At 41.1% G+C, this 24504-nt stretch overlaps 1 protein-coding gene across 2 annotated transcripts in view; it reads left to right on the plus strand.

The window, feature by feature from the left end:
• The window catches only part of LOC128572972 (zinc finger protein 91-like), a 43570-nt gene that overhangs the window by 14123 nt on the left and 4943 nt on the right, over nt 1-24504 (plus strand). Inside the window, exons 2-3 of one of the 2 annotated variants that reach the window (XM_053573142.1) lie at nt 21086-21212; nt 22013-22108. In XM_053573142.1, coding sequence (XP_053429117.1) covers nt 21086-21212; nt 22013-22108 — 223 coding nt within the window. Of the gene's footprint in view, nt 1-21085; nt 21213-22012; nt 22109-23839; nt 23915-24504 lie in introns of those variants that run through there. The other variant, XM_053573143.1, reaches the window with a different exon arrangement.

Raw genomic sequence — 24504 nt, forward strand, 5'->3', positions numbered from 1 at the left:
AAGTCTCCATCTTTCTTTAAGGCTGCATAATATTCCATGGTGTACATATACCACAATTGATTAATCCATTCGTGGATCGATGGGCACTTGGGCTTCTTCCATGACTTAGCAATTATGAATTGGGCTGCAATAAACATTCTGGTACAAATATCTTTGTTATGATGTGATTTTTGGTCTTCTGGGTATATGCCCAGTAGAGGGATTACAGGATTGAACGGCAGATCTATTTTTAGATCTCTAAGTGTTCTCCATATCTCTTTCCAAGAGGAATGTATTAATTTGCATTCCCACCAGCAGTGCAAAAGTGTTCGCTTTTCTCCACATCCACACCAACATCTGTGGTCTTGGGATTTTGTGATACAGGCTAGTCTCACTGGAGTTAGATGATATCTCAAAGTAGTTTTGATTTGCATTTCTCTGATGATTAAAGATGATGAGCATTTTTTCTTATGTCTGAAGGCCGCGTGCCTGTCTTCTTCAGAGAAGTTTCTCTTCAAATCCCTTGCCCAGCCTGCGATGGGTTCCCTTGTTCTATTCTTGCTAATGCGTTTGAGTTCTCTGTGGATTCTAGTTATTAAAACTTTGTCGGAGACATAACCTGCAAATATCTTCTCCCATTCTGAGGGCTGTTTGCTTGCTTTACTTACTGTGTTCTTGGCTGTGCAGAAGCTTTTTAGTTTGATCAAGTCCCAGTAGTGTATTTTTGAAGCTGCTTCAATTGCCTGGGGGGTCCTCCTCATAAAATACTCGCCCAGACCGATTTCCTCAAGGGTTTTCCCTGCACTCTCCTCTAGTATTCTTATAGTTTCATATCTTAAGTTTAAATCTTTGATGCAGTGAGAGTCTATCTTAGTTAATGGTGAAAGGTGTGGGTCTAGTTTCAGTCTTCTACATGTTGCCAGCCAGTTCACCCAGCACCATTTGTTAAATAGGGAATCTTTTCCCCACTGAATCTTTTTATTTGGCTTGCCAAAGATTAAATAACGGTAAGTAGCTGGATTCATCTCTTGGTTCTCTATTCTGTTCCAGACATCTACTTCTCTGTTTTTGTGCCAATACCATGATGTTTTGATCACTATCGATTTGTAGTATAGTCTGAGGTCTGGTAGCGTAATTCCTCCTGCTTTGTTTTTATTTCTGAGTAATGTCTTGGCTATCGAGGTTTTTTCTGATTCCATATAAAATGAAGTATTGTTATTTCAAGATCGTTAAAGTATGACAGTGGAGCCTTAATAGGGATTGCATTGAAATTGTATATTGCTTTGGATAGTATGGACATTATAACAATGTTGATTCTTCCAAGCCATGAGCATGGTATTTTTCCATTTGTTAATATTTTCAGCTATTTCTTTTCTTAGAGTTTCATAGTTCTCTTTAGAGACATCTTTCACGTCCTTTGTTAGATAAATTCCCAAATAGTTCATCTTCTTTGGCACTACTTGAATGTGATAGAGTCCTTAACTGTTTTTTCAACTTGACTATTGTTGGTATATATAAAGGCTACTGATTTATGAATGTTGATTTTCTTACCTGAGTTTCTGCTGTGTTTCTTGATCACTTCTAAGAGTTTTGTAGTAGAGTCCCTAGTGTTTTCCAGATATACTATCATATCATCTGCGAAGAGCGAAAGTTTGATCTCTTCTGACCCTATATGGGTACCCTTGATCGCCTTTTCTTCCCTAATTGCGGTGGCTAAAACTTCCATTGCAATGTTAAAAAGCACTGGGCAGACAATGGGCAGCCTTGTCTGGTTCCTGATCTGAGTGGAAATGATTCCAATTTAACTCCATTCAATATGATATTGGCTGTGGGTTTGCTGTAGATGGTCTGTATCAGTTTAAGAAATGTCCCTTCTATACCAATTTTCTTAAGTGTTCTGATCATGAAGGGATGCTGGATATTATCAAAAGCTTTTTCTGCATCGATTGAGAGAATTATATGATGTTTGTTTTCTAATTTGTTTATGTGCTGGATTACATTTATAGATTTATGTATATTGAGCCAGCCTTGAGAAAAAACCGACTTGGTCATGTTGTATAATTTGTTTGATGTGTTGCTGGATTCTGTTTGTTAGGATCTTGTTGAATATGTTTGCATCTATATTCATTAGTGATATTGGTCTATAATTTTCTTTTCTTGTTGGGTCTTTTCCTGGTTTGGAGATCAGGGTGATGTTTGCTTCATAGAACATGTTGGGTAGTCTTCCTTCTTTTTCTACCTTTTGGAACAGGTTGAGTATTATAGGTACTAATTCCTCTTTAAAAGTTTGGTAGAATTGGCGGCACCTATGGCTCAAGGAGTAGGGCACCAGTCCCATATGCCTGAGGTGGCGGGTTCAAACCTTTGGTTTTTTTCAAACCAAAAACCACCAAAAAATATATATATATATTTGGTAGAATTCTAACGTAAAACCATCTGGTCCCGGGCTTTTCTTTTTAGGGAGGTTTTGTATGGTTGATGCTATTTCCCAACTTCATATGGGCCTGTTCAACATTTCCACTTGATTCTGGCTAAGTCTTGGAAGGTGACATGCTTCCAAGTATCGGTCAATTTCCTTCATATTTTCGTATTTCTGAGAATACAGTTTCTGGTAATATTCATTAAGGATTTTTTTGATTTCTGAGGAGTCTGTTGTTATTTCATCTTTGTTGTTTCTGATTGATGAGTTTAGAGATTTTACTCTTTTTTTCCTGATTAGGTTGGCCAAAGGTTTATGTATTTTATTGACCTTTTCGAAAAACCAGCTTTTTGATTTATTGATCTGTTGTATTATTCTTTTGTTTTCAATTTCATTTAATTCTGCTCTAATTTTGGTTATTTCTTTTCTTCTACTGGGTTTGGGGTTGGAATGTTCTTCCTTTTCCAGTTGCTTGAGATGTCCCATTAAGTTGTTAACTTCCTCTCTTTCCGTTCTCTTGAGGAAGGCTTGAAGTGCTATAAATTTCCCTCTTAGAACTGCCTTTGCGGTGTCCCAGAGGTTCTGATAGTTTGTGTCTTCATTGTTGTTTTGTTCCAAAAAACTGGCGATTTCTTTCTTAATCTCGTCTCTGACCCAGCTATCATTCAGCATAAGGTTATTTAACTTCCATGTTTTTGTATGAGTATGCAGATTCCTGTTGTTACTCAGCTCAAGTTTTATTCCATGATGGTCCTAGAAGATGCATGGAATAAGTTCTATTCCTTTAAATTTACTGAGGTTAGACTTGTGACATAAGATGTGATCGATTTTGGAGTAAGTTCTGTGGGCTGATGAGAAGTATGTGTATTCAGTTTTGTTGGGATGAAATGTTCTGTAGATGTCCGCTAAATCCAAATGTTGGATGGTTAGGTTTAAATCTAAGATTTCTTTGCTCAGCTTCTTGTGGGAGGATCGATCCAACACTGCCAAAGGAGTGTTGAAATCTCCAACTATTATGGAGCTTGAGGAAATCAAGTTGCTCATGTCTGTTAGAGTTTCTCTTATAAATTGAGGTGCATTCTGGTTGGGTGCATAGATATTAATCATTGAGATCTCATCATAGGGAGTATTACCCTTAACAAATATGAAGTGACCGTTCTTGTCCTTCCTTACTTTTGTTGGTTTAAAGCCTATTGTATCTGCAAATAAAATTGCAACACCTGCTTTTTTCTGATTACCATTTGCCTGAAATATGAATGACCATCCTTTCACCCTGAGTCTGTATTTGTCTTTTAAGTTAAGATGTGACTCTTGTATGCAACGAATATCTGGCCTGAGTTTTTGTATCCAATCAGCTAACCTATGCCTCTTTAGAGGACAGTTTAAGCCATTCACATTAATGGAGAATATTGATAAGTCTGGTGAAGTTTTGGGTATCGAGTTTTTCAAAAGTGCAGTGGGCATTTTTAATCCTTTCGCCAGTGTGGAAATTGGAGTTTGATCCAAAGTTTCTGAGTGAGTTTACTTTTGTGGTATAGAATTGGGTTGGTCATTATGGAGGATAGGTCTGAGAATATCCTGAAGAGCTGTTTTGGTTATGGCAAATTTCTTCAATACATGAGTGTCATTAAAGTATTTAATTTCTCCGTCATAAATGAAGCTCAGTTTAGCTGGATACAAGATCCGGGATTGAAAGTTATTTTGCTTTAGGAGATTAAAAGTCGGTGACCACCCTCTTCTGGCTTGAAAAGTTTCAGCAGAGAGATCTGCAGTCATTCTAATATTCTTCCCTTTGAAGGTAATGGTTTTCTTTCTCCTGGCAGCTTTGAGGATTTTCTCCTTCATATTAACTTTAGTGAAGTTAGGTATGATATGCCTGGGGGATATCTTATTGGGGTTGAGTCGTGCAGGTCTTGTGAAGCTGTCCGCTATCTGAATTTCAGAATCTCTAGGCATGTCTGGAAAATTCTCTTTCAGAATTTCATGTAGAAGGGCCTCTGTGCCCAGCGAGGCCACTTCATCACTTTCAGGGATTCCAATGAGGTGGATATTAGCCTTCTTTCAATTATCCCAGAGCTCTCTGAGAGACTGATCTTTTTTTGCTCTCCATTTCTCTTCCTCTTTGAGAGTTTGGGAGCATTCAAAAGCTTTGTCTTCAATGTCAGAAATCCTTTCTTCTACTTGCTCCACTCTGTTACTGAGGGATTCTACTATATTTTCAGATCTTTGAGGGCTGCAAATTCTTGCTTCAGTACATTGATATCTTTTGTGGTTTTGTCTTTAACTTCATTTAATTCTTGAGACAACTTTTGAATTTCTCCTCGAATTTCTAATTCTGACTTTTGAATTGGTCTTCGAATTTCTACTTCCAAATTTTCCTCTATTCTATTAATCTTGTTTGCAATCCAAATTCTGAATTCGATTTCTGACATCTCGGCCAGCCGTTTATGAATGGGATCTTCAGTTATATCTACCATATCTTTCCTTGGGGAGGTTGATCTATTCTGGTTCTTCATGTTACCAGAGTTTTTCTGCTGATTCCACCCCATGATTCTTTTACACCGTTTGACTTTTCCCCTGAAGCTTTGTTGATGACCCATACAGTGCTACGGCCTGAGAGACTGGGGACCTATTTGGTGTGGTGGGGCTAAGTGGTTCTGTCTTGATTTCAGCTGGTCTCTGTTTGAACAGAGTGAAACAGTTACTCTGGAGAAATACCAGCAATTAAGTCACCCCGCGCCCCACCGGCAACAATTGGAAAAGGAAAATCAAACTTTCCTACAACCACACACCCACGGCACCACTTGAATAGTCCTCAGGCGATTAGCTCAGTTGAAAAGGTCCAAATCAATTGTCTCAGTCAGCACGTGTCTCAGGTGTGAGAGTTTCAAAGGTCTCTGGGAACTAGATTGCAGGGGTCTGGTGACAACTCAAATATGACTTACTCTGGTGTTCCATGAAGTTCGGAGGACCCACCCCGCAAATAGAGTAGTCTGGAAAGGTTATTGCCTCCTTCCCCACCTTACACCTTTGTCACACCCAGTCACTGATAGCCCCGCAGGGCTGTGACTCAGTTGCCTCCCATGAGTAGATAGTCCTGGCTTTGCACCTGCCTCAATCACAAGGACATCTGTATCTGCTCAGCCAGGCCACTGCTCTATGCCTCTATCCAGCAGGGTGTGGTGAGGCCTGACAACTTCGGGCGCTTGATGGAGGCTGGGGAGTGTTCACTCAGTTCCAGTCCTGCCCCTGATTGATGTTACTGACAGAACAGAACAACTCTGTGGGAATTTGTTTCCATCCCTGGTACATTTCTGTGCAGAAGAGAAGCTGTTTTGAGTTCCCAGAACCTGTGCCTCAGGCCCTGTCTTTACTTCTGCAGGTTTATATTCATAACACGGTCAGCTCTAGCCTCTTGCCTTCCTTTGTCTATATGCTGATGATCCCCTGAGGGTCTGGTGCGTCTTAGGCTTAGTAAAGTGGTCCTCTGGGTCAGCCCCGCCCTGGGAATTTTCCAACTCTGGGCGTGGGTTTTCTAGTCCCCACGCTCCACCCAGGCCGGTACCACCACAGGCATACCCTTTACTCACGAGGCCTGTGTTTCAGACCCAGATCTGTTTCGTGGTGGTTGCCTTCTGAGAAGATGCCCAGCCTCCTCTGGTTGCCCAGGGAGACAGGGGTTGTGGCTTCGGGATATCCGTGGGTGGGCCATATTGTTGCCAAAAATGGTGGGTGCTCTGCGCCTCAGGGCACTGCCGCTCCCGTGTGGTTCCCTGTCAGCTGACTGTCGTCTCCTCACTCCCGTGCCACAGAATCAGCACTGACCAGCTGCAGTCCAGGCCCTGTCCACACCCCTTGAGAAATCACTCAAGAATCTGGACTCATGGGGGACAGGCCTCCAGACCTAAGAGTGAGAGTGTAGGGGAGTGCTGGGAACTCAGAATTGTAGGTCGAAACACCAAACTCATTGAGACCAAGTGAGCAAATAAACAGATAAAAAGGCTACCAGACACACAAGCCCACAGATGCACAAACAATCAGAAACACATCAACATACGACACCAACAAAAACAACTACAATAAAATAATGATAATCATAAAATAATTGAGAAAAACAAAAAAAGGGTAAAAAACAGACAAACAAAACGAACAAACAAAAAACCCTCTAGACATCTGATGTTAACACTCAGAAACCATAGGAAGGGAAGAAGAGGAAGACAGAAGGGAGAAAAAAAAGTGTTCATAAAAAAGTTAAAAAGGAAGAAAGATAAAATTAAAAATAGAGAAAATAAATGTAAAAAATATATAAAGAATAATAAAAATTGGCGATAGTTCCTCCAAGAAAATGATGAGGAAAAAAAAAGGCACCAACCACAAAAATATTATTCTTGTATATATGTAGAAATATACATCTATATTTATGACGTAGGGATCAACTTTTGTAGGAATATATTTATAATGAAATATACTTTCTGGACAGCAGGTGGCGCTATGAGTGCTTCCCAGGCTTATCCCTGATTCACAGTTTATACTGTTACCACAGTAACTACCCTACCTGGCCGATCGAAATTTTGGAGTTTCTGTAAAAGTATTTTACCAAATTGTTGCGCAACCTCAGCTGCTTCTATCTGACCTCCAAACTCAGTGCAGGAGTCCATGCTTCACAAATCTTTCCACTCTGCTCTTGCATTCTCCTGCAAACTGGGAACTTCAATGGGCTGTAGGGGAGGGTGCTGGCACCCGCCGGGTCTCGCTGTTGCTGGCTACTGGGGCTGCTGCCAGGTCCCACAGGTGCTGCCGGGTCTCGCTGCTGCTGCGGCTGCAGCATGCAAAAACCTTATACTCAGTTTTTGTGGCTCTGGAGTTTTGAGTCCAGCCACCCGCCAGTATGCTGCACAGCCTGAACTGCCAGCCCACACCAATATTCCCCACCAGCAATGGTCCAGTCCATTTAATCACTCATGTTGTTATGGGGGAAGGAGCCTGCCATTTTGGACAATTCAAAATGTCTGTTTCATCCGCAGGATCCCTTCCTTTCAATTTTCCATCGGGTTGCTTAGTACCTTGTGATTCTGAGTGGCTCCTCTTTCGGGTGCCAAACTCTGCTCAGGAATAAATTTTTGTCAGTTGGGTTTTGCCAGGAATTGCAAACTGCTGTCCTCCGTGAGGGAGGGGCCTGCCGGCTAGCACTGCCAAACAAGGAAAATCTCTACAACAGAGTCCGTGGTTTTTAAATTACACCTTATGTACAGCAATCCGACAATTTGCTGCCTGTCTCTAGCTGTAAGTCCACACCAATAATCTACGTGGGAAAAAGGTCCAGACCCCCCCCCCTTCCTCTCACCTGATGACTTGGGAGAGGTGGGCTACACATCCGTCCCGTCCGCCATCATGCTCCACCTCTCTATCTGATTGTTTTCTAAATTTTTGTTTTTTATAAATTTCTGAACATGTCTCATAAAAAGAAAGCAGACAATAATCCCAGGACAGTCTGTGGTCAAAATCATTGTGCCTTTGCTCCTTCTATCTTGCCTAGGCACATACTCCTTGCCAGAAGGTCTTTGCATTGAGGTTCCCCATTGATAATGTTGCAGGAAGACAAGGCCCAATGGAGAGAAAGAGCACCCAAACACTGTATTTAAGAGGAAAAAGCCTTTTCTTTCAGGTGGAGGAGCTTATGGCATAGAAGAATTCAATGGCCACACTCTTGACTCATTTGGTATTTCCCTTTTTATCTCCAGGAGGACAGTTGAACTGGGAGGAACCAACTGTCCCTGGACTGACCTTTAGAAATACCAGCTGGAGTATCATGTACTGAAACAAAGATGTGTGACTGACTAACTGAAAAATTCTGCTTCTGTACAATGCTTGCTAACCTACCTGGATGCATATGGGCATCTTGTGTGCCAACCAGGATGCAGACCAAGTCTTAAAAACCTGAACTCGTCAGCACTTGGGGCTGCTCTCTGAACCCCTGTCTCAAAAGTTCAGTCAAAAAGTTCCAGCCCTTGGCTCGGAGCCTGTAGCTCAGTATCTAGGGTACCAGCCACATACACCAGAGCTGGAGGGTTTGAACCCAGCCTGGGCCTACCAAACAACAATGACAACTACAACCAAAAGATAGCTGGGTGTTGTGGCAGGCACCTGTAGTCCCAGCTACTTGGGAAGCTGAGGCAAGAGAATTGCTTAAGCCCAAGAGTTTGAGGTTGCTGTGAGCTGTGATGCTACGGCACTCTACCAAGGGCGACACAGTGAGACTTTGTCTCAAAAAATAAAAAGAAAAACAGTTCCAACCCACAGGTACCTTTCTCATTGGTCCCTTTGAATCAAGTGGGAGATGCGGTTCCAACCCCCACAGAAATACAGGATTTCACAGAAGTGGACATTTCCAGGTCCCAGGAAGTTAAGTCTACAAATTCCTAACAGCTGAGTCACCATGGAGAGGACCTTGCAGGTGTACCCTTGTGGTCTTCTTGAGAAGATCTCTGCTCTCCTAGACATCACCCTTCCTGGGTATCCTCTCTTGGTAACTGTAAATGATAATGTGTGTTCAACCAGCCTTCTGTCATTACACTTTTCTGAGGATGACCCAAGATGCCCATGACATCCATGTTCATTGGAGTGTTCACAAATACCAAGTACTGGTATTCGGAAGGAAATGTACAAATTATTTTTACCTTCCGGATTCTCAGATATTTCAAAGGAGGAAAATTATGTCAAAAGATAAGGATAACCAATCCCCAGCAAGGTGTTTTGAAAACCTGCAACACAGCCTGGGTGTTAGGGAATGGTTAGGGAACCTGCCACATGCTCCAGGGCTGGTAGGTTTGAACCGGAACCAGGCCTGCTAAACAAAAAGTAGCTGGGCGTTTGGTTGGCACCTTTAGTCCCAACTATTAGAGAGGCTAAAGCAAGAGCTTGAGCCCAAGAGTTTGAGGGTGGTGTGAGCTATGAAGCCAGTGCACTCTATCAAGGATGACAAAGTAAGACTCTGCCTCAACCAAAAAAAAAAACAAAAAACCTGCAACACAGTTCACACTTCATATGCATTGAGAGCTAGAGTGTATTTTCTCCTTGGAGTGTGGCCTTTGAGCAATTCTGTGAGCAGGCTGAGGGTGAGGGTGGGAGGATGTCTCCAGGGATAGATAGGGTGACCTTACTTGACTGAGGCATCTCTGTATTTCAGTCAACAGTGAACCTTGAAAAGCTTTGTTTCTTTATTTCAGCTTCAATTTTTCATTAAGTGTAAAATGAAATATATCAATATACCTTAAAGAATAAGAAAATTTTCCTGAAAATGCAAGACAGAACTGGAATTCGGGAAAGGGATTAAATATGTAGTGATACATTCCATATCATTAAAAAAAATGGTTTTTATCTTTTTTCTTTGAGTGAGTATAGTGATGGAGCTAAGTAAATTTCACACCAAAATATGATTCCTTGGTATAAAGAATATTTTCAATGAAAAGGTCATTTTTGATCAGAAAGCACAGGCTTCTCCTGTATAAAACCTGAGTAACCTGATTTAGAATCAGAAAAGGAGCTGCTGGACTCCTTATCTCATAGACCTGGCCCTAAAGTCATTTGAAGCACAAGACCTGTCTGTTTCCACCTATCAACACACATTCCCCCTAGCAACCAAATGCTGCCCCTATGGTAACTGAGTTGATCTTTTCAGCGACCCAACCTAAGGGAAAAGGGCAAGTTTCACCATGATCCCTTCTATAGTAACATTTTGAGATATGTTACTGTCTGAGGATGATTTCAGATGGGAGCCCAGGGCTTAGCTTTGCAATGACACCAAGAAGAAAGAGACAAAGTTTGGATTGCTTCATGGCTGCATATAAATGAATACATTTCCATGTGAAAGTGTGGTAGATCAATTGGTGAATTGTGAATATTCCCAAATATCAGTTTCTGTCTTCCACAGACTGGAGAATTTGTAACAGTAGGTAACTTTGTTCCGTTTTGTATCTTCTGGAAGTTGGAATTTAATGCTAAATGCTATGGAAGGAGACTTGTAAATTTGCAGAGATGGTCTCCGATGATTGTTTACTAAATGATTTGTTTTCATGGAATTAATAATTAAATGACATCACAATTGTCTCACAAAATAGGTAATTTTGCTTTTCTTCTTCTTTTTTTTTGTCACCCTGGGAAGAGTGCTGTGGCATCACAGCTCACAGCAACCTCCACCTCCTGGGCTCAAGTGATTCTCCTGCTTCCACCTCCCAAGCAGCTGGGACTACAGGCGCCTGCCACAACACTCGGCTATTTTTTTTTTTTTTTTTTTTATTGCAGCCGTTGTTGTTGTTTGGCAGGCTCCTGGCTGGATTTGAACCTGCCAGCTCAGGTGTATGGGTCTGGTGCCTTAGCTGCTTGAGCCACAGGTGCCGAGCCTGCTTTTCCTGTTCACATAAGAAATGAAAAGTGTCTTACAATTTCCTTCCATCGTATAAACATCTACACTGAGTTTGCAGAATTTTGGTGGATTTCTCAAACACTTGATATTTTCTTGTCTATGAGTAAGTGAACAAACTTGACTGGGAACCAGAGGTCTGAGTCTAGTTACTAAGACAAGATCAATCTTGGTGCTCCACAAGATGATCACTGATGGCCCAGGAATTCTTCCCTGCAGGTTTTCAGCCTGTTCGCAGCAGCTATGGAAGAGCCCTTTATAGGGACAGATGTGTAGAGCCTTGAAAGCTCACAACCCACAAGCTGATTTAGTTGATAGAAGTGGAGGGTGATGATACGCACTTCCTGAGGTGTAATTAGTATTGTTCTAGTGGTGTTTCTAGACACTGTCCAATAGAATAAAATTGAAATTCTGTCTTATTGTCCAATAAAATGAATTCTTCATTATTGTAGGAAGTATTGCTTGGGGAAAAGCATGAAGTATAAAATCTGCAAGTATCACACACAAGGGCTTTTGATAGAGAGGAGCACACAAGTGTAGAAACGATGGGTGATTAGGGCAGAATGGAGGGTGGAGAAATAATCTGCCAGCTCAGGAGATGTTTCATTCTGCAGTCAGACAGTTCTTAGGAGGAGCATAAAGAGGGGTTAGATACTGAAGTCATACTTAGAATTGGCCAAAAGTCAGCATCCTGGGGGAAGAAAAGTAACTTCAGCAAAATTTGAAGAAGTATTTTGTTGTGAGTGGTGAAGAAAGAACTGTTTGGGTAATTGATTATGAGCAAGAAATGGGAATTTGCAGAGCCTGTGCCTGGCCTTGTCATAGGGAAAATAGGGAGTATCACCTGAGTCACCATGGGAAGTTTTGTTTTTTGCAGTGAGCTGCTCTTGAGAACACAAAGCCTGGGACATTTTTGTAATCAGAGTGCCTTTCTTTGTTGAATTATGTACCCCAATCTCTCTCACCACTATCCCCTGCCCCTATACATGTTTTCTTTCTGTTTTTGTCTTTTGTTTTCTTTTATTATTTTTTCTTTGTGAGACAGAGTCTCACTCTGTCACCCTTGGTTTTACTATTTTAAGTTGCACACAAACTTTACGGATACCCTCTATAACCAATGGTGCTGTCAGGTCTTCTTACTGGGGACTATTTATGGTGATTAAATTCATCTTTGCAATCTCTTAGGTTGTTTGAGATGAGCATCACATTTTGGTTTAATATGACAGTTCTTTTTCTGTCTACAATTATGGTGGGTTCTTCTGGAGTTTGAAATGACTCTTTGTATAATTATATAGTATTTTTGCACACCATCCAGAATTACCACATATGACATAAGCATAGATGATGCCAAGGCAGGCGCGGTGGCTCACACCTGTAATCCTACACTTTGGGAGGCTGAGCCAGGTGGATTGCCTAACCTCATGGGTTCAAGACCAGCCTCAGCCAGACCAAGACCCCATCTCCAAAAACAGTCAAGCATTGTGGCAAGCCCCTATAGTCCCAGCTACTTGGAAGGCAGAGGCAAGAGAATCGCTTTGAGCCCAAGAGTTTGAGGTTGCTGTGAGCTATGATGCCACAATACTCTACTGAGGGTGACAAAATGAGACTGTCTCTCAAAAAAAAAAAATAGATAGATAGATTAGATAGATAGATTATGGCCACTGAGTGTGACTCCAGAGGATGCTTTCCATCTCAACCTTCCAGTCACAAAGCATAATTGCACAGCAAAGTGCATGCTGTCCCAAATAATGAAGCTGCAATGGTCTCTGCCAATTTCCAATCTCCCTTCATGAAGAGTTATAGTACATGGTGTCCCTACAGTCACCATACACAGGGAAAAAGGAAAATCGTAGCTATGTGTACTTTTATTTATAACAAAATTATTATTATTTTTTTGAGACAGAGCCTCAAGCTGTCTCCCTGGGTAGAGTGCCCTGGCATCACAGCTTACAGCAACCTCCAACTCTTGGGCTAAAGTGATTCTCTTGCCTCAGCCTCCCAAGCAGGTGGGACTACAGGCACCCACCACAATGCCCGGATATTTGTTGGTTGCAGTTGTCATTGTTGCTCAGCAGATCCTGGGCTGGGTTCAAACTGCCACCCTAGGTATATTGTGACCGGCAACCTTGCCAACTGAGCTACAGGCACCACTTGCAACAAAATCTTATAAAACATTTACAAACTATTCTCTATGTATTGCCATCTCTTTGTAAAAGTTTGTAATGAACATTTAGTAAAGGTATATTTAGCTACAGTTTTCCATTTTTCCTGTTTATGGTGGCTTTGGGGGTAACCTGTAGAGTTTTAGAAACTACTTTTATTTGGCAGCAGTAAGCCATTTTGTCTCTGTGTTTCAATTACCCTGATATCTTCAGACCTAAAACTATCCCAGAGACTCTGAGGCCAGAGGCGCAACCTGGGTGACAGATATGGATTGACTGTATCTGAGACAAGGAGTCCTCAAACTTTTTAAACAGGGGGCCAGTTCTCTGCCCCTCAGACCGTTGGAGGGCCAGACTATAGTTTAAAAAAAAGAAAAAACTATGAACAAATTCCTATGCACACTACATACCTTATTTTGAAGTAAATAAATAAATAGGAAGAAATACAATATTTAAAATGAAGAACAAGTAAAGTTAAATCAACAAACTTACCAGTATTTCAGTGGGAACTATGGGCCTGCTTTTGGCTAATGAGATGGTCAATGTTCGGTTCCATATTTGTCACTGCTAGTTGTAACAAGTGATGCAAGTGTGCATCAGTCAGTCCAGATCTGGTTGGAGATTTCAGATTTCACTTTTCTGGAAAATGTCTGTTCACAGACATAAGTGCTGCCAAAGATGGTTGCCATTTTGAGCGCATGGTTCCTGAGATTAGGATATGTCTCAGAGGGGAGAGGATAGAAATTAGGAAGGCTGCTTGACTTGAATGCATCTTTCAGAGAGTCACAATTCTGCAGTTCAGCCAGTTCCATTTGGTAAATTGTATCCACATGTTCAACGTCAATATGAAATGGGTTATGGAAAAGCTGTATGTCCTGTTCATGCAGATGAAGCTCTTTAAATCTAAATCGGAACTCCTTTTGCAACTTTTCCAGTGAATCCACACATGTTTTATTTGGGTATGCAACCAATGGATTTTCCGCTAGCAGATTTTTTGTTGTAGGGAGATGGCAGAAATTTTTCTCCTTCACTTGTTTGATGAGGAGGCCTAGTTTTACTTCAAATGCTTTAACATATGATTGCATATCACAGATGAGCTTCCCCTTTCCTTGAAGTTGCACATTGAAATTGTTGAGTAGCTCTGTAACATCAGAAAGGCAAGGTGCCGTTTCCATTTTGCATCATTGAGCTCTGGTACTTGTTTTTTGAAAACAGTAAAGCTGTAATCTGTGGAAGTAGATCATAGAAATGTTTCAATATTCTCCCTCGACTCAGCCAATGGACTTCTGTGTGGTACGGAAAATCTTCACTGGCAACATTTAGCTCAGACAGAAATTTCTGAAATTGTCTGTGGTTTAGTGTATTACCTCTAATGAAGTTAGAGGTAATACACAAGATACCACAGTTTTCATAACAGAGTCCCACTTCATTGATTTACTACACAGCGCTTGTTGGTGGATGAGGCAGTGTATGGCTATTGGATGAGAATGGTTATGTTTGTCCATCTCTTGGTTAATGCGAGCAATTACTCCTTTCTTAGACTCCACCATGCTAGGAGCACCATTAGTTCTCACACTGGCTAGTTTTGCCCAGTCCAGCTCCAAACTATTCACAGTTTGGCAAACCTTTTCATAGATATCTTCTCCTGTAGTTGTTCCTATGATGCTTTGCAGTGCAGCAAGCTCTTCTGTGACTTCAAAATAGTCATTCATCCCACAAATAAAAATTAGAAGTTGTGCACATTCACGAACATCATTACTTTTGTTGATTGCCAAGGAAATATAGGAAAGCTTTTTGCAGAGTTTTACAAATGCTGATGCAAATTGTCTCCCATTTCTTCAATCCTTCGTGTAATTGAGGGTCCTGAAAGACTCACTGTACTAAATAAATCGACCTTCTCTGGACACATTGCTTTGGCAACAGAAAGAAGTCATGCTTTAACAAATTCTCCCTCCACGAATGGTCTGCCAGTGCACGCTATTATCTTGGCAACTTGAAAACTTACTCGCAGTGATGAAGTATTTAGCTGTTTCTGCTTCACAAAAGTATTTTGCTGAGTTGTCAATGTATATTTCAGTTTTAATATTTTATCTTTTCTCACTTCTCCAACCAAAGAATCATATGTATCTTTATGTTGTGTTTGATAGTGTTGATGCAAATTGTATTCTTTGAACACAGACACTATATTCTGGCATATGAAACACACACTCTTTCCTTTTACTGCATGAAAAAGTAATCATAAGTCCACTGTTCTTTGAATATCCTACACTCTGAGTCAATTTTTCTCTTTCTTGATATCATTGTTTCCTAGGGATTCCAAATTGCTATTAGTAAAATACATATCTATATACAATATTTTAGATATTTACATAGTGCTCCAAAAACAATATACCAGCAATAAATTTGCCCACTCAGAGACATATAGACTGCACTGCCCATCAGTGCAGTCTGATCAGTGTCCATCAATGCAGCCTTGCCAGTCCACATCATTTCGGCCTTGCCAGTGCCCATGTGATGGAGCTCTGCTTTTACCACAGGCTCACACTGGTGCAGTGTGGGAACAGGCATGATTACAGAGCCAGTTCCTACACCACCTTTCCAGTTCATACTACACTGTGTGAACCACACTGTGATATGTGAACTTGCACAGGAATCTGATCACATGGGTCTTCTCAGCCATGCTATCTGATTTCACTGCAGGAAAAAAGAAGGCACCTATCCTTTTTTTCTTCCCAATCTAATGTGAGTTCAGCCACACAAGTGTATGGCTGAACTCTCACTGCTCAGAGATCATAACAGTGTGAACCGGGGCTTATACAGCACACAACATTCAACATCATACACAACTGAATAGCAATCAGAATATGAATGCACTTACTGTCAATTAAATTGGTTTTCTTACTTCTCGGCTGTCTGCAGAGCCAGATTAAGTTTCCATGAGGCCCTAGGCAGATTACCAGTTTGGGGCCCCCATTTGATGACACTGAGCACTGACCATTTGCATTAACCCTGACTGCTGACCATTTGTGATAACACTGAGCATTGACCGTTTGCATTAACACTGACCACTGACCATTTGTGATAACACTGACTGCTGACAATTTGCCTTAATACTGAGCGCTAACAATTTGCATTACCACTGAGCACTTACAATTATCATTATCACTGAGGACTATTTGCATTACCTCTGAGTTCTGACCATTTGCATTACCTCTGAGCACTGACAATTTGCATTAACACTGAGGGCTGACTATTTCCATTATCACTGTGATGCAATTCCCCTAGAAACCACCCACAACCAACTAACCAACTTAAAAAAAAAAAAAAAAGACTCCAAACTTCACAAAAAGGCTCTTCTAACTTCAAAAAAAGTCATCCCTATCTGCAAAAAAAAAAAACAAAAAAACAGGCGTCCTAATTTCAGGAAAAAAGGCCCCCCTTAACTGCAAAAAAAAAGGCCCTTATGACTACAAAAAAAAAAATCTCCTAATTTAAAAAATTAAAATCCTAACTTGTTCTTATCTTGGTCCTTAGGCAGCTCCAGGCTCTGCATAGGAAACCTGGTGACTCCTCCAATTACACCAGAGACTTAGAGGAAGAGTCAAGAGACAGATAGATGGAGATGTGGGGAGAGACAGAGAGAAAGAGTGGAGTCCGAGAGTTGGTGCACATTCCACACACGCGCACTGCAGGCCGGAAGGAGTGGGCTGCTAAGTAGGATGGCAAAGACACCCAGCAGGGAGAGACAGAAAGAAGGAAGGAGGGGCAGGGAGAGAGAGAAAAGAAGTGGCATCAGAGAGTTGGTACACAGTTCACATATGCGCACTGTGGCTCCCGACAAGTCAGCTGCTAAGCAAGACAGGCAGTTGTGGCAAAAACACCCGGTGGACAAGATAAAAGTTCTCGGCGGGCCGCATGTGGCCCACGGGCCATAGTTTGAGGACCCCTGCCTGGGACTGTCCTCATTTCTGTTTTTTTGTTTCCTTAATTCTCATGAATGTACACAGGGCACTGGATGTACCAGACCCAAATCTGCAGGTCCAAATTTGAGTCCAGGTCCTTAGACACGGCTGCCTTCTCTCACCTTTGGAGTATTTAAAGTGCCAGCAAACTATGCCATACATCAAGATTGTGATTGGTGGTCTTCTTTGCACAGGAGATATTTGTGTTGTTACAAAGTGTTAAGTAGAGTGGACTCTGTGCTGTGTTTGCTTTCTCCACCTGAGTGCTGCTATGGTCTGAAAGGAGTCACAGTAACAATAGGGGGAATTGTTAAACAAGCCACTACATACACCACTCAAAAACTGTAAAATTTTAACTGAACCCAAGATTGACTATTCCTTCCTGAAAAGTCAAAGTCACAAGGCAAGAGTTGACGAAAGAAGAAGCAGTTTATTCAAGAGCAACATGGGGCGATCAATGTTGCTTTAGCCTCTCTATGTTAAAAAATGTAAATAAAAAGGTTTTCTTCCACAATGATTTTTTACAAATTTACTAATTTTATAAATATGATTTTAATTTTTGCCTCCCCTTGCTCCTACCCTACAACCAGAACAGTCCTGCTTTCAAAGGAGTTTATATTTGAGCTCTTAGGAAGCTTTTGTTTGAAGAAAGAGTTCCATAGCAACAAAAAGGTTGGACTAGATTGTTGTTGAAGTCCCTTCCTGCATAAGATTGCAAAATTCTTTACAAGGGTACATGTGAAACTTAGTAAATGTAAAATGTAAATGTCTTAATGCAATAACTAAGAAAAATGCCAGGAAGGCTATGTTAACCAGTGTGATGAAAATGTGTCAAATGTTTATAAAACCAGTGTATGGTGCCCTATGATCGCATTAATGTACACAGCTATGATTTAATAATAAAAAAAAGATTGAAAAAAAAAAAAAGCAACATGGGGAGATGGCTGAATTATGTTGGAAAAACCACCTGATGTTCCTCAGCTGACAGAAGGTAGTGAAAATGATTTCCCAATAGAAAATGATTGGGAAAGGAGCTTGGGAAACACTGTGTGGGAGCTTTGTATGTGCAGGTCTAGATGTCTCATAGAAACAGTTTCTTGCCATCTGGCAGTCTGGCTGGTTGAGTTAGACCAAAACTGAAATAGGGGTTAACTGTTCACTATTTTCCTTCCTTAATTCCTATGGGAGCTTGACACCCATAGCACAGTAATCATGGCACCAGCCACATTCACTGAGACTGGCAGGTTTGAACCCAGCCAGGGCCAGCTAAGCAATGATCACAACTGCTATGAAAAAATAGCCCGGTGTTGTGGCAGTCACCTATAGTCCCAGCTACTTGGGAGGCTGAGGCAAGAGCATCACTTATGCCCAAGAATTGGAGGTTACTGTGACCTGTAATGCCACGACACTCTTCCAAGTACGACATTGTGAGACTCTGTCTCAAATAAAAAAAAGAAATTCCTATAGGGATTCTGCAATCTTCGTTCTTTAGTTAGTGGCTCAAAATGATTGGTGAAATTTTTCTTTTTTTGAGACAGAGTCTCACTTTGTCACCCTCCATAGCATGGTGTGGCATCACAGCTCACAGCAACTTCAAACTCCTGGATTGAAGCCAACTTCTTGCCTTAGCCTCCTGAGTAGCTGATAATTGAGGTGCCCACCAAAACACCTGCTTAGTTTTAGAGATAGGGTCTCACTCTTGCTCAGGCAGGTCTGGAACTCCTGAGTGCTGGGACTATAGGTGTGAGCCAGGGGCCCAGCCTTCTTCCTGAAATTTGTAAGCAAGGACATAAATAGGCATCGTGTATATAAAGTGAGTATTTGCTTGAAAATAGAGTAGGTGCTGCTGTTGCAGAATCAGGTACTTAGAGTGGGCATAATGGGAAATAACTTGTATGCATATTAAACCTTGAGAAGTGATGCTTAACTAAGTGGTCCTCAGCCCAGGCTTCCAGTCAGGATTTCATGGCCAGAAGAAGCACCTCATCTGTGACTCTGCCTTCCCACACATTCTATGAGTCTGAGATGTGTCATCCTATGGTTTTTATTAAGTGTCCGCATGTGCTGCTAAGGTTACGCAAGTATCAAGCATGAGGGTTTCCAATACATTTAAGAGAGTGGAGTTTATTTTTTTTCCAGAAAGAGGTCACAGGGCCCATATTTTCATTCCCATAGCAGAAATTGCTGGCAGGGGAGGGCACTGGAGGCTAAGAAATAAGAAACGTATATTTTGGTCTTTATGTGGAATCTCCTTCTCCCTGACTCCTGTGATAAAGAACAGAAAAGGGTGAAATATTTTCTGTACTTCAGGGTCCCTCTGCCTGTGGATATGGTAGGTGGTAGTAGTGAAGGGGTTAGGGTGATACCTTAAAGGCATGTCATCAAGATGCAGGAGTAATATGTCCAGATAATCTCCCCTGGGAAGGAAGTCAAGGCAAGGAGTAGAAAGAGAAAGAAATGATTGCTCCTCGGGTAAACGTGTCCAAGGTCTAGTGCTGTGCCCACCTTTTCTCCTACAGTATCTTGTTCTTAGAGTTTGGAAACCTTTCTGTCTCTTGTGATATTCCTGCCTAATGAGTTTGTTTCCAATGCAAGTTTATTTCTTGGAACCAAGGGGTTCCAAAAATCTTTCTCCTCTACATATATGGCAGAGTCTTCTTCCTATTCTCTTCATCCAAGCTTCTCATATGCTCTTTTATATCCTGAAATGGTGAAAATGTTCCCTTTCTCTCTGCTGAAATGGGAAAATGTGGATGCCCAAGATTCCCATTGTGGATGAGTTCGGGTCATTGGATATTCACAAAGAAGGAGAATATGTGCTATTTAGCTTCCATCTGGAAGTTCCATCAGTTCTACATAGAATAAGATGAAGCACATGCACTTGTACAGAAGACAGCATTAACTGCCTGAAGTAACTCAATGTTCTGGACACCAGAATAATTAGAAAAGCCTGGCTTTCCAGAATGCTAAAAAGGACATATTTAAAGACATGATTAGAGACTAGAAAATATGCCAGATATCTGTACCATGAACTTTGCCCAAAACTAGTTTTTTGTTTTAAAATGTTTTTTTATCAGATTATGATTAACTTTTTCTGCCCTATCACAGCAGTAATATTGTCTGCACTTGTGAATTGGTGCCATCTTTGTTTATTGGTTCAGAAATCAACTGGGATAAATCCAGTGTCTACAGTTCACTGCATGTTTGACAAAAATATTATCATGGGACCAGGAGCATTGGCATTCCTGTTCAGCTTGTTTGAAATTTAGAAATTGAATCTTCACTCCCTATCTTCTGAATAAATTTCTACATTTCTTCAAGATCTCCAGTTCTTTATTGCACATGTTTAAACTTTACACGTACCATTTAACTCACCATGACTTTTTTTCTGGAGGGGGGAGACAGAGTCTCACTATATCACCCTCCATAGAGTGCTGTGGCATCACAGCTCACAGCAACCTCATACTCTTGTGCTCAAGTGATTCTCTTGCTCAGCCTTCCAAGTCGCTGAGACTACAGGTACCTGCCACAATGCCCGGCTGTTTTTTGTTGCAGTTATCATTGTTGTTTAGTTGGCCTGGGCCTGGTTCAAACCCACCAGCCGCAGTGTATGTAGCTGGCACCATAAGCACTGTGCTACAGTTGAGTCCCGGCTATTTTTCATGTAGTTGTCATTGTTGTTTGGCAGACCTGGGCCAGGTTCGACCCTCTGGCCCCTGTGTATGTGGCTGTTGCCCTAGCCGCTGAGCTACAGGTGCTGAGCCTCACCATGACATTTTCATATAAAAAACATACAAAACTTATACTGTATGAGGTTAATAAGGCACAAAAGTATACATGCCAGGACTGGTGACCTTTCATTTCTATTGTGTCAAGCACAAAAGTATACATGCCAGGACTGGTGACCTTTCATTTCTATTGTGTCAAACAAAAAAAGTGTAATGTGTCCACTGGTTTGGTGGGTGTTATGCCGTCCCCTTTCCTCCGTGTTAGACAACACCTGAGGGAATATGTCTCTTCTATACTTACCTTATTAGGTGACTCCAGTCTTTCATATAAGTCAGAATAAGTTCTCTTCACTCATTTAACTAAAAGCGATTTTTCAACTCCTCCTGGCTTCTTGGTAAATATGTTTGTTTTTCAGGAACTGTTCACATTCAAGGACGTGTCTATAGAGTTCTCTATGGATGAGTGGGCCTGCCTGGACCCTGCTCAGCAAACTTTGTACCAGGACGTCATGTTGGAGAATTACAGGCACCTGGTCTTCCTAGGCGAGTATTACTGAAATAAACAGTTCCTGGTCTACACTACACAATTCATATTCTCTCTTTGTAGAAGGTTTTTATTGAGTCTTCTTTGGCTACATGAGTATCAGTTTCTTGGAGGGTTTTTTTTTTTTTTTTCTTGCAGTTTTGGCCGTGGCCAGGGTTGAACCTGCCACCCCTGGTATATGGAGCTGGCATCCTACTCCTTGAACCATAGGTGCCGCCCCAGATTCTTTTTTTTTTTTTTTGAGACATAGCCTCAAGCTCTCACCCTGGGTAGAGTGCCTTGGCGTCACAGCTCATAGCTATTTTTTGGTTGCAGCCATCATTATTGTTTGTTGGCCTGGGCTGGATTCGAACCCACCAGCTCAGGTGTATGTGGCTGGCGCATTAGCCACTTGAGCCATAGGCACTGAGCTCAGTTTCTTGTTGTTAATGGAAAATTTAGGTATGTCATGGTATAGAAAAGAAAATATCGAAGATGACTTAAAGTGACATTAATATTACCCTTTTTCTGCCTGATTTATAATCTTCACTACATTAATGGTAATTTCAGAAATGTAGTGGCATAGATTTTTGCCCACACCATTAAGTCTGATTTCTAGCACCAATTTTTATTTCAGTAGTACTGGGTCGTGGAGTTAAAAATCTTCCAAAGATTCTAAAATTTCTGTAAGGAATGTGTATTTGGTGATTATTCTTTCAGGATGTTCTGAACTGTTCTTTTCTCTACTTTAGCAAGGTAGTAGATGACCACTGAAGAATTTCAAAAAGAGTCGTGTTCCTTTTTTTTTTCGATAAAACAGGTCTTACACTCCCTAAGCCCAACCTCATCACCTGTCTGGAGAAAAGCAAAGAACCCTGGAATGTGAAGACACACCAGAAAGTAGTCAAGCTCCCAGGTAGGTTGGAGTGAATGCAACAGATAACAGTGTTCAGAGGTCCAAAGTTCAGAGAGAAAAACATACTATATAATATGATTAGGGAAGGTCAGATTAATTGGGAATGATTTCTGCCAATCCTGGTTTTCTTTCAGATTAATTGGGAATGATTTCTGAGAATCCTGGGTTTCTTTCTCTTGTTCTTACATAAGGGCACTTCTATACTGGTTTTTATAACCTGTCACCCTGGGTGTATGTGGCTGGCACCCTACTCAGTGAGCCACAGGGATGGCCTATTTTATTTTATTTTTGAGACAGTATTTCACTTTGTCACCCTAAGTCTTTTCCTGTGGCATCATAGCTCACAGCAACCTCAGTTTCTTGGGCTCAAGCAATCCTCTTCCTCAGCCTCCCACGTAGCTGGGACTAGGCGCCCATCACAATACCTGGCTATTTTTAGAGACAGGGTCTCACTCTTGCTTAGGCTGATCTTGAACTCCTGAGTGCACACAATCCACCAGATTCAGCATCCTAGAGTGGTAGTATTGGAAGCATGCGCCATTGTGCCTGGTCTTACTTTCATTATTTTATATAATTTTATTCAAATGGATCTGTTTTTGCAGAAAACCTGTATTATTTCATTTATCATAATGTGAAAATTTATCTTTATTAGAGATGTTATAAGATTTCCTGATTGTCAGAAGCTGAGTAATACTCTATTATTTATATATACTAAATTATATTTCCTCATTTGCATTTTGAGGCAGATGTGGATTTCTTTCACCTAATGAATTATGTGAATAATGCTGCAATAAATGTATGCAAATGGCTCTTCATTTGACTGTGTACGTGAGGGTTGTAAATCTGTCCTAAATTTTGTTTCATTATGTATTTTCTATATATACACAAAATATTTAAAAGGAATTATATGCTTCTACCAAATAAGCCCTTATATAATTATTTTGTATTCTTTACCTTTCCTGGAAATTTTGACTTAAACTATATTTTATGAAATAAGACAGGTTTTGCCTCAAAATATATTGTGCCCTGGCTGGGCACAGGGTCATATGTCTATATGGACAGCAATCTGGGAGGCTGAGATGAGAGGATGTCTTAAGCTAAGGAGTTGGAGACCAGCCTGAGTAAGCAACACCCCATCTCTACTAAAAATAGAAGATAAAGTTAGCTGACTATCATTACAGACACCATTAGTCCCTGCTTCTCAGAAGGCTGATTCAGGAGGATTGCTTGAACCCAGGAGTTTCAGGTTGCTGTGAGCTAGGCTGATGCCATGGCACTGTAGCCTGGGCAACAGGGTGAGACTCTGTCTCAACACGTGTGTATATACATATACAGACACACACACATATATGTACATATAAAATACATATCTTATTATTATAATCTCCCTTGCTCTCATTTGATGAATATTTCAATTAAATATCTTTCTGTCTCGCAATTCTTTTTTCCTTTTGAAACAGTCTCACTATGTTGCCCTCAGTAGGGTGCTGTGGCATCACAGCTCACAGCAACTTCAAACTCTTGGGCTTAAGCTATTCTCTTGCCTCAGCCTCCCAATTAGTTGGTAACTACAGGAGCCTGCCACAGCTCTGGCTATTTTTTGGTTGCAGTTGTCATTGTTGCTTGGCAGGCCCCGCCAGCCCCAGTAGGTCATGGGAGATGACAACTCTTCTCTGGAAAGGCCCTGCAAACAAGAAGAATTAACACTGGTGTCACTCTTTTTCTTTTGAGGATAAAGCTGGGATTTGGGAGTTTTCTTCCATTTTCATCATGCTCTATTACGATGGTGTATAAAATCTGTTGTGGGTAAATATGACAAACTTCTTTCTACTCTCTTTGTCTCTTTTTGTTTATATATATATTTTTTTCCCGTAATTTTTTTTTTTTTGAGACAGAGTCTTACTTTGTCCCCCATGTTAGACTGCTGTGATGTTACAGCTCACAGCAACCTCTAACTCCTAGGCTTAAGGTGATTCTTTTGCCTCAGTCTCCTGAGTAGCTGGGAGTACAAGTGCCCACCGCAACACCTGGCTATGTTATTGTTAATATTTACTATCTTTTTCTTTTTTATATTTTATATTATGTATGTGCACACACACAAATTTATTTATCTGTCTATGTATGTATGTATTTATTTATTTATTTGGAACTGACTTTCTGTCACTGTGGGTGGAGTGCTGTGTTGTCATCACTCACAGCATCCTCAATATTCTGGGCTCAAGACTTCTTCTTGCCTCAGCCTCACGAATTGCTGGGATTATAGGCATGTTCCACCATGCCTGACTAGTATTTATGGGAGAAATGGTGTCCACTTGCTTAGTCTGATCTTGAAAACCTGTGCTCTCTTGATTCACTCACCTCAGACTCCCAGAGTTCTAGGATTACAAACATGAGCC

Source organism: Nycticebus coucang, chromosome 20 (genome assembly GCF_027406575.1).
Source record: "Nycticebus coucang isolate mNycCou1 chromosome 20, mNycCou1.pri, whole genome shotgun sequence".
In the NCBI taxonomy this organism is placed as follows: Eukaryota; Metazoa; Chordata; class Mammalia; order Primates; family Lorisidae; genus Nycticebus; species Nycticebus coucang.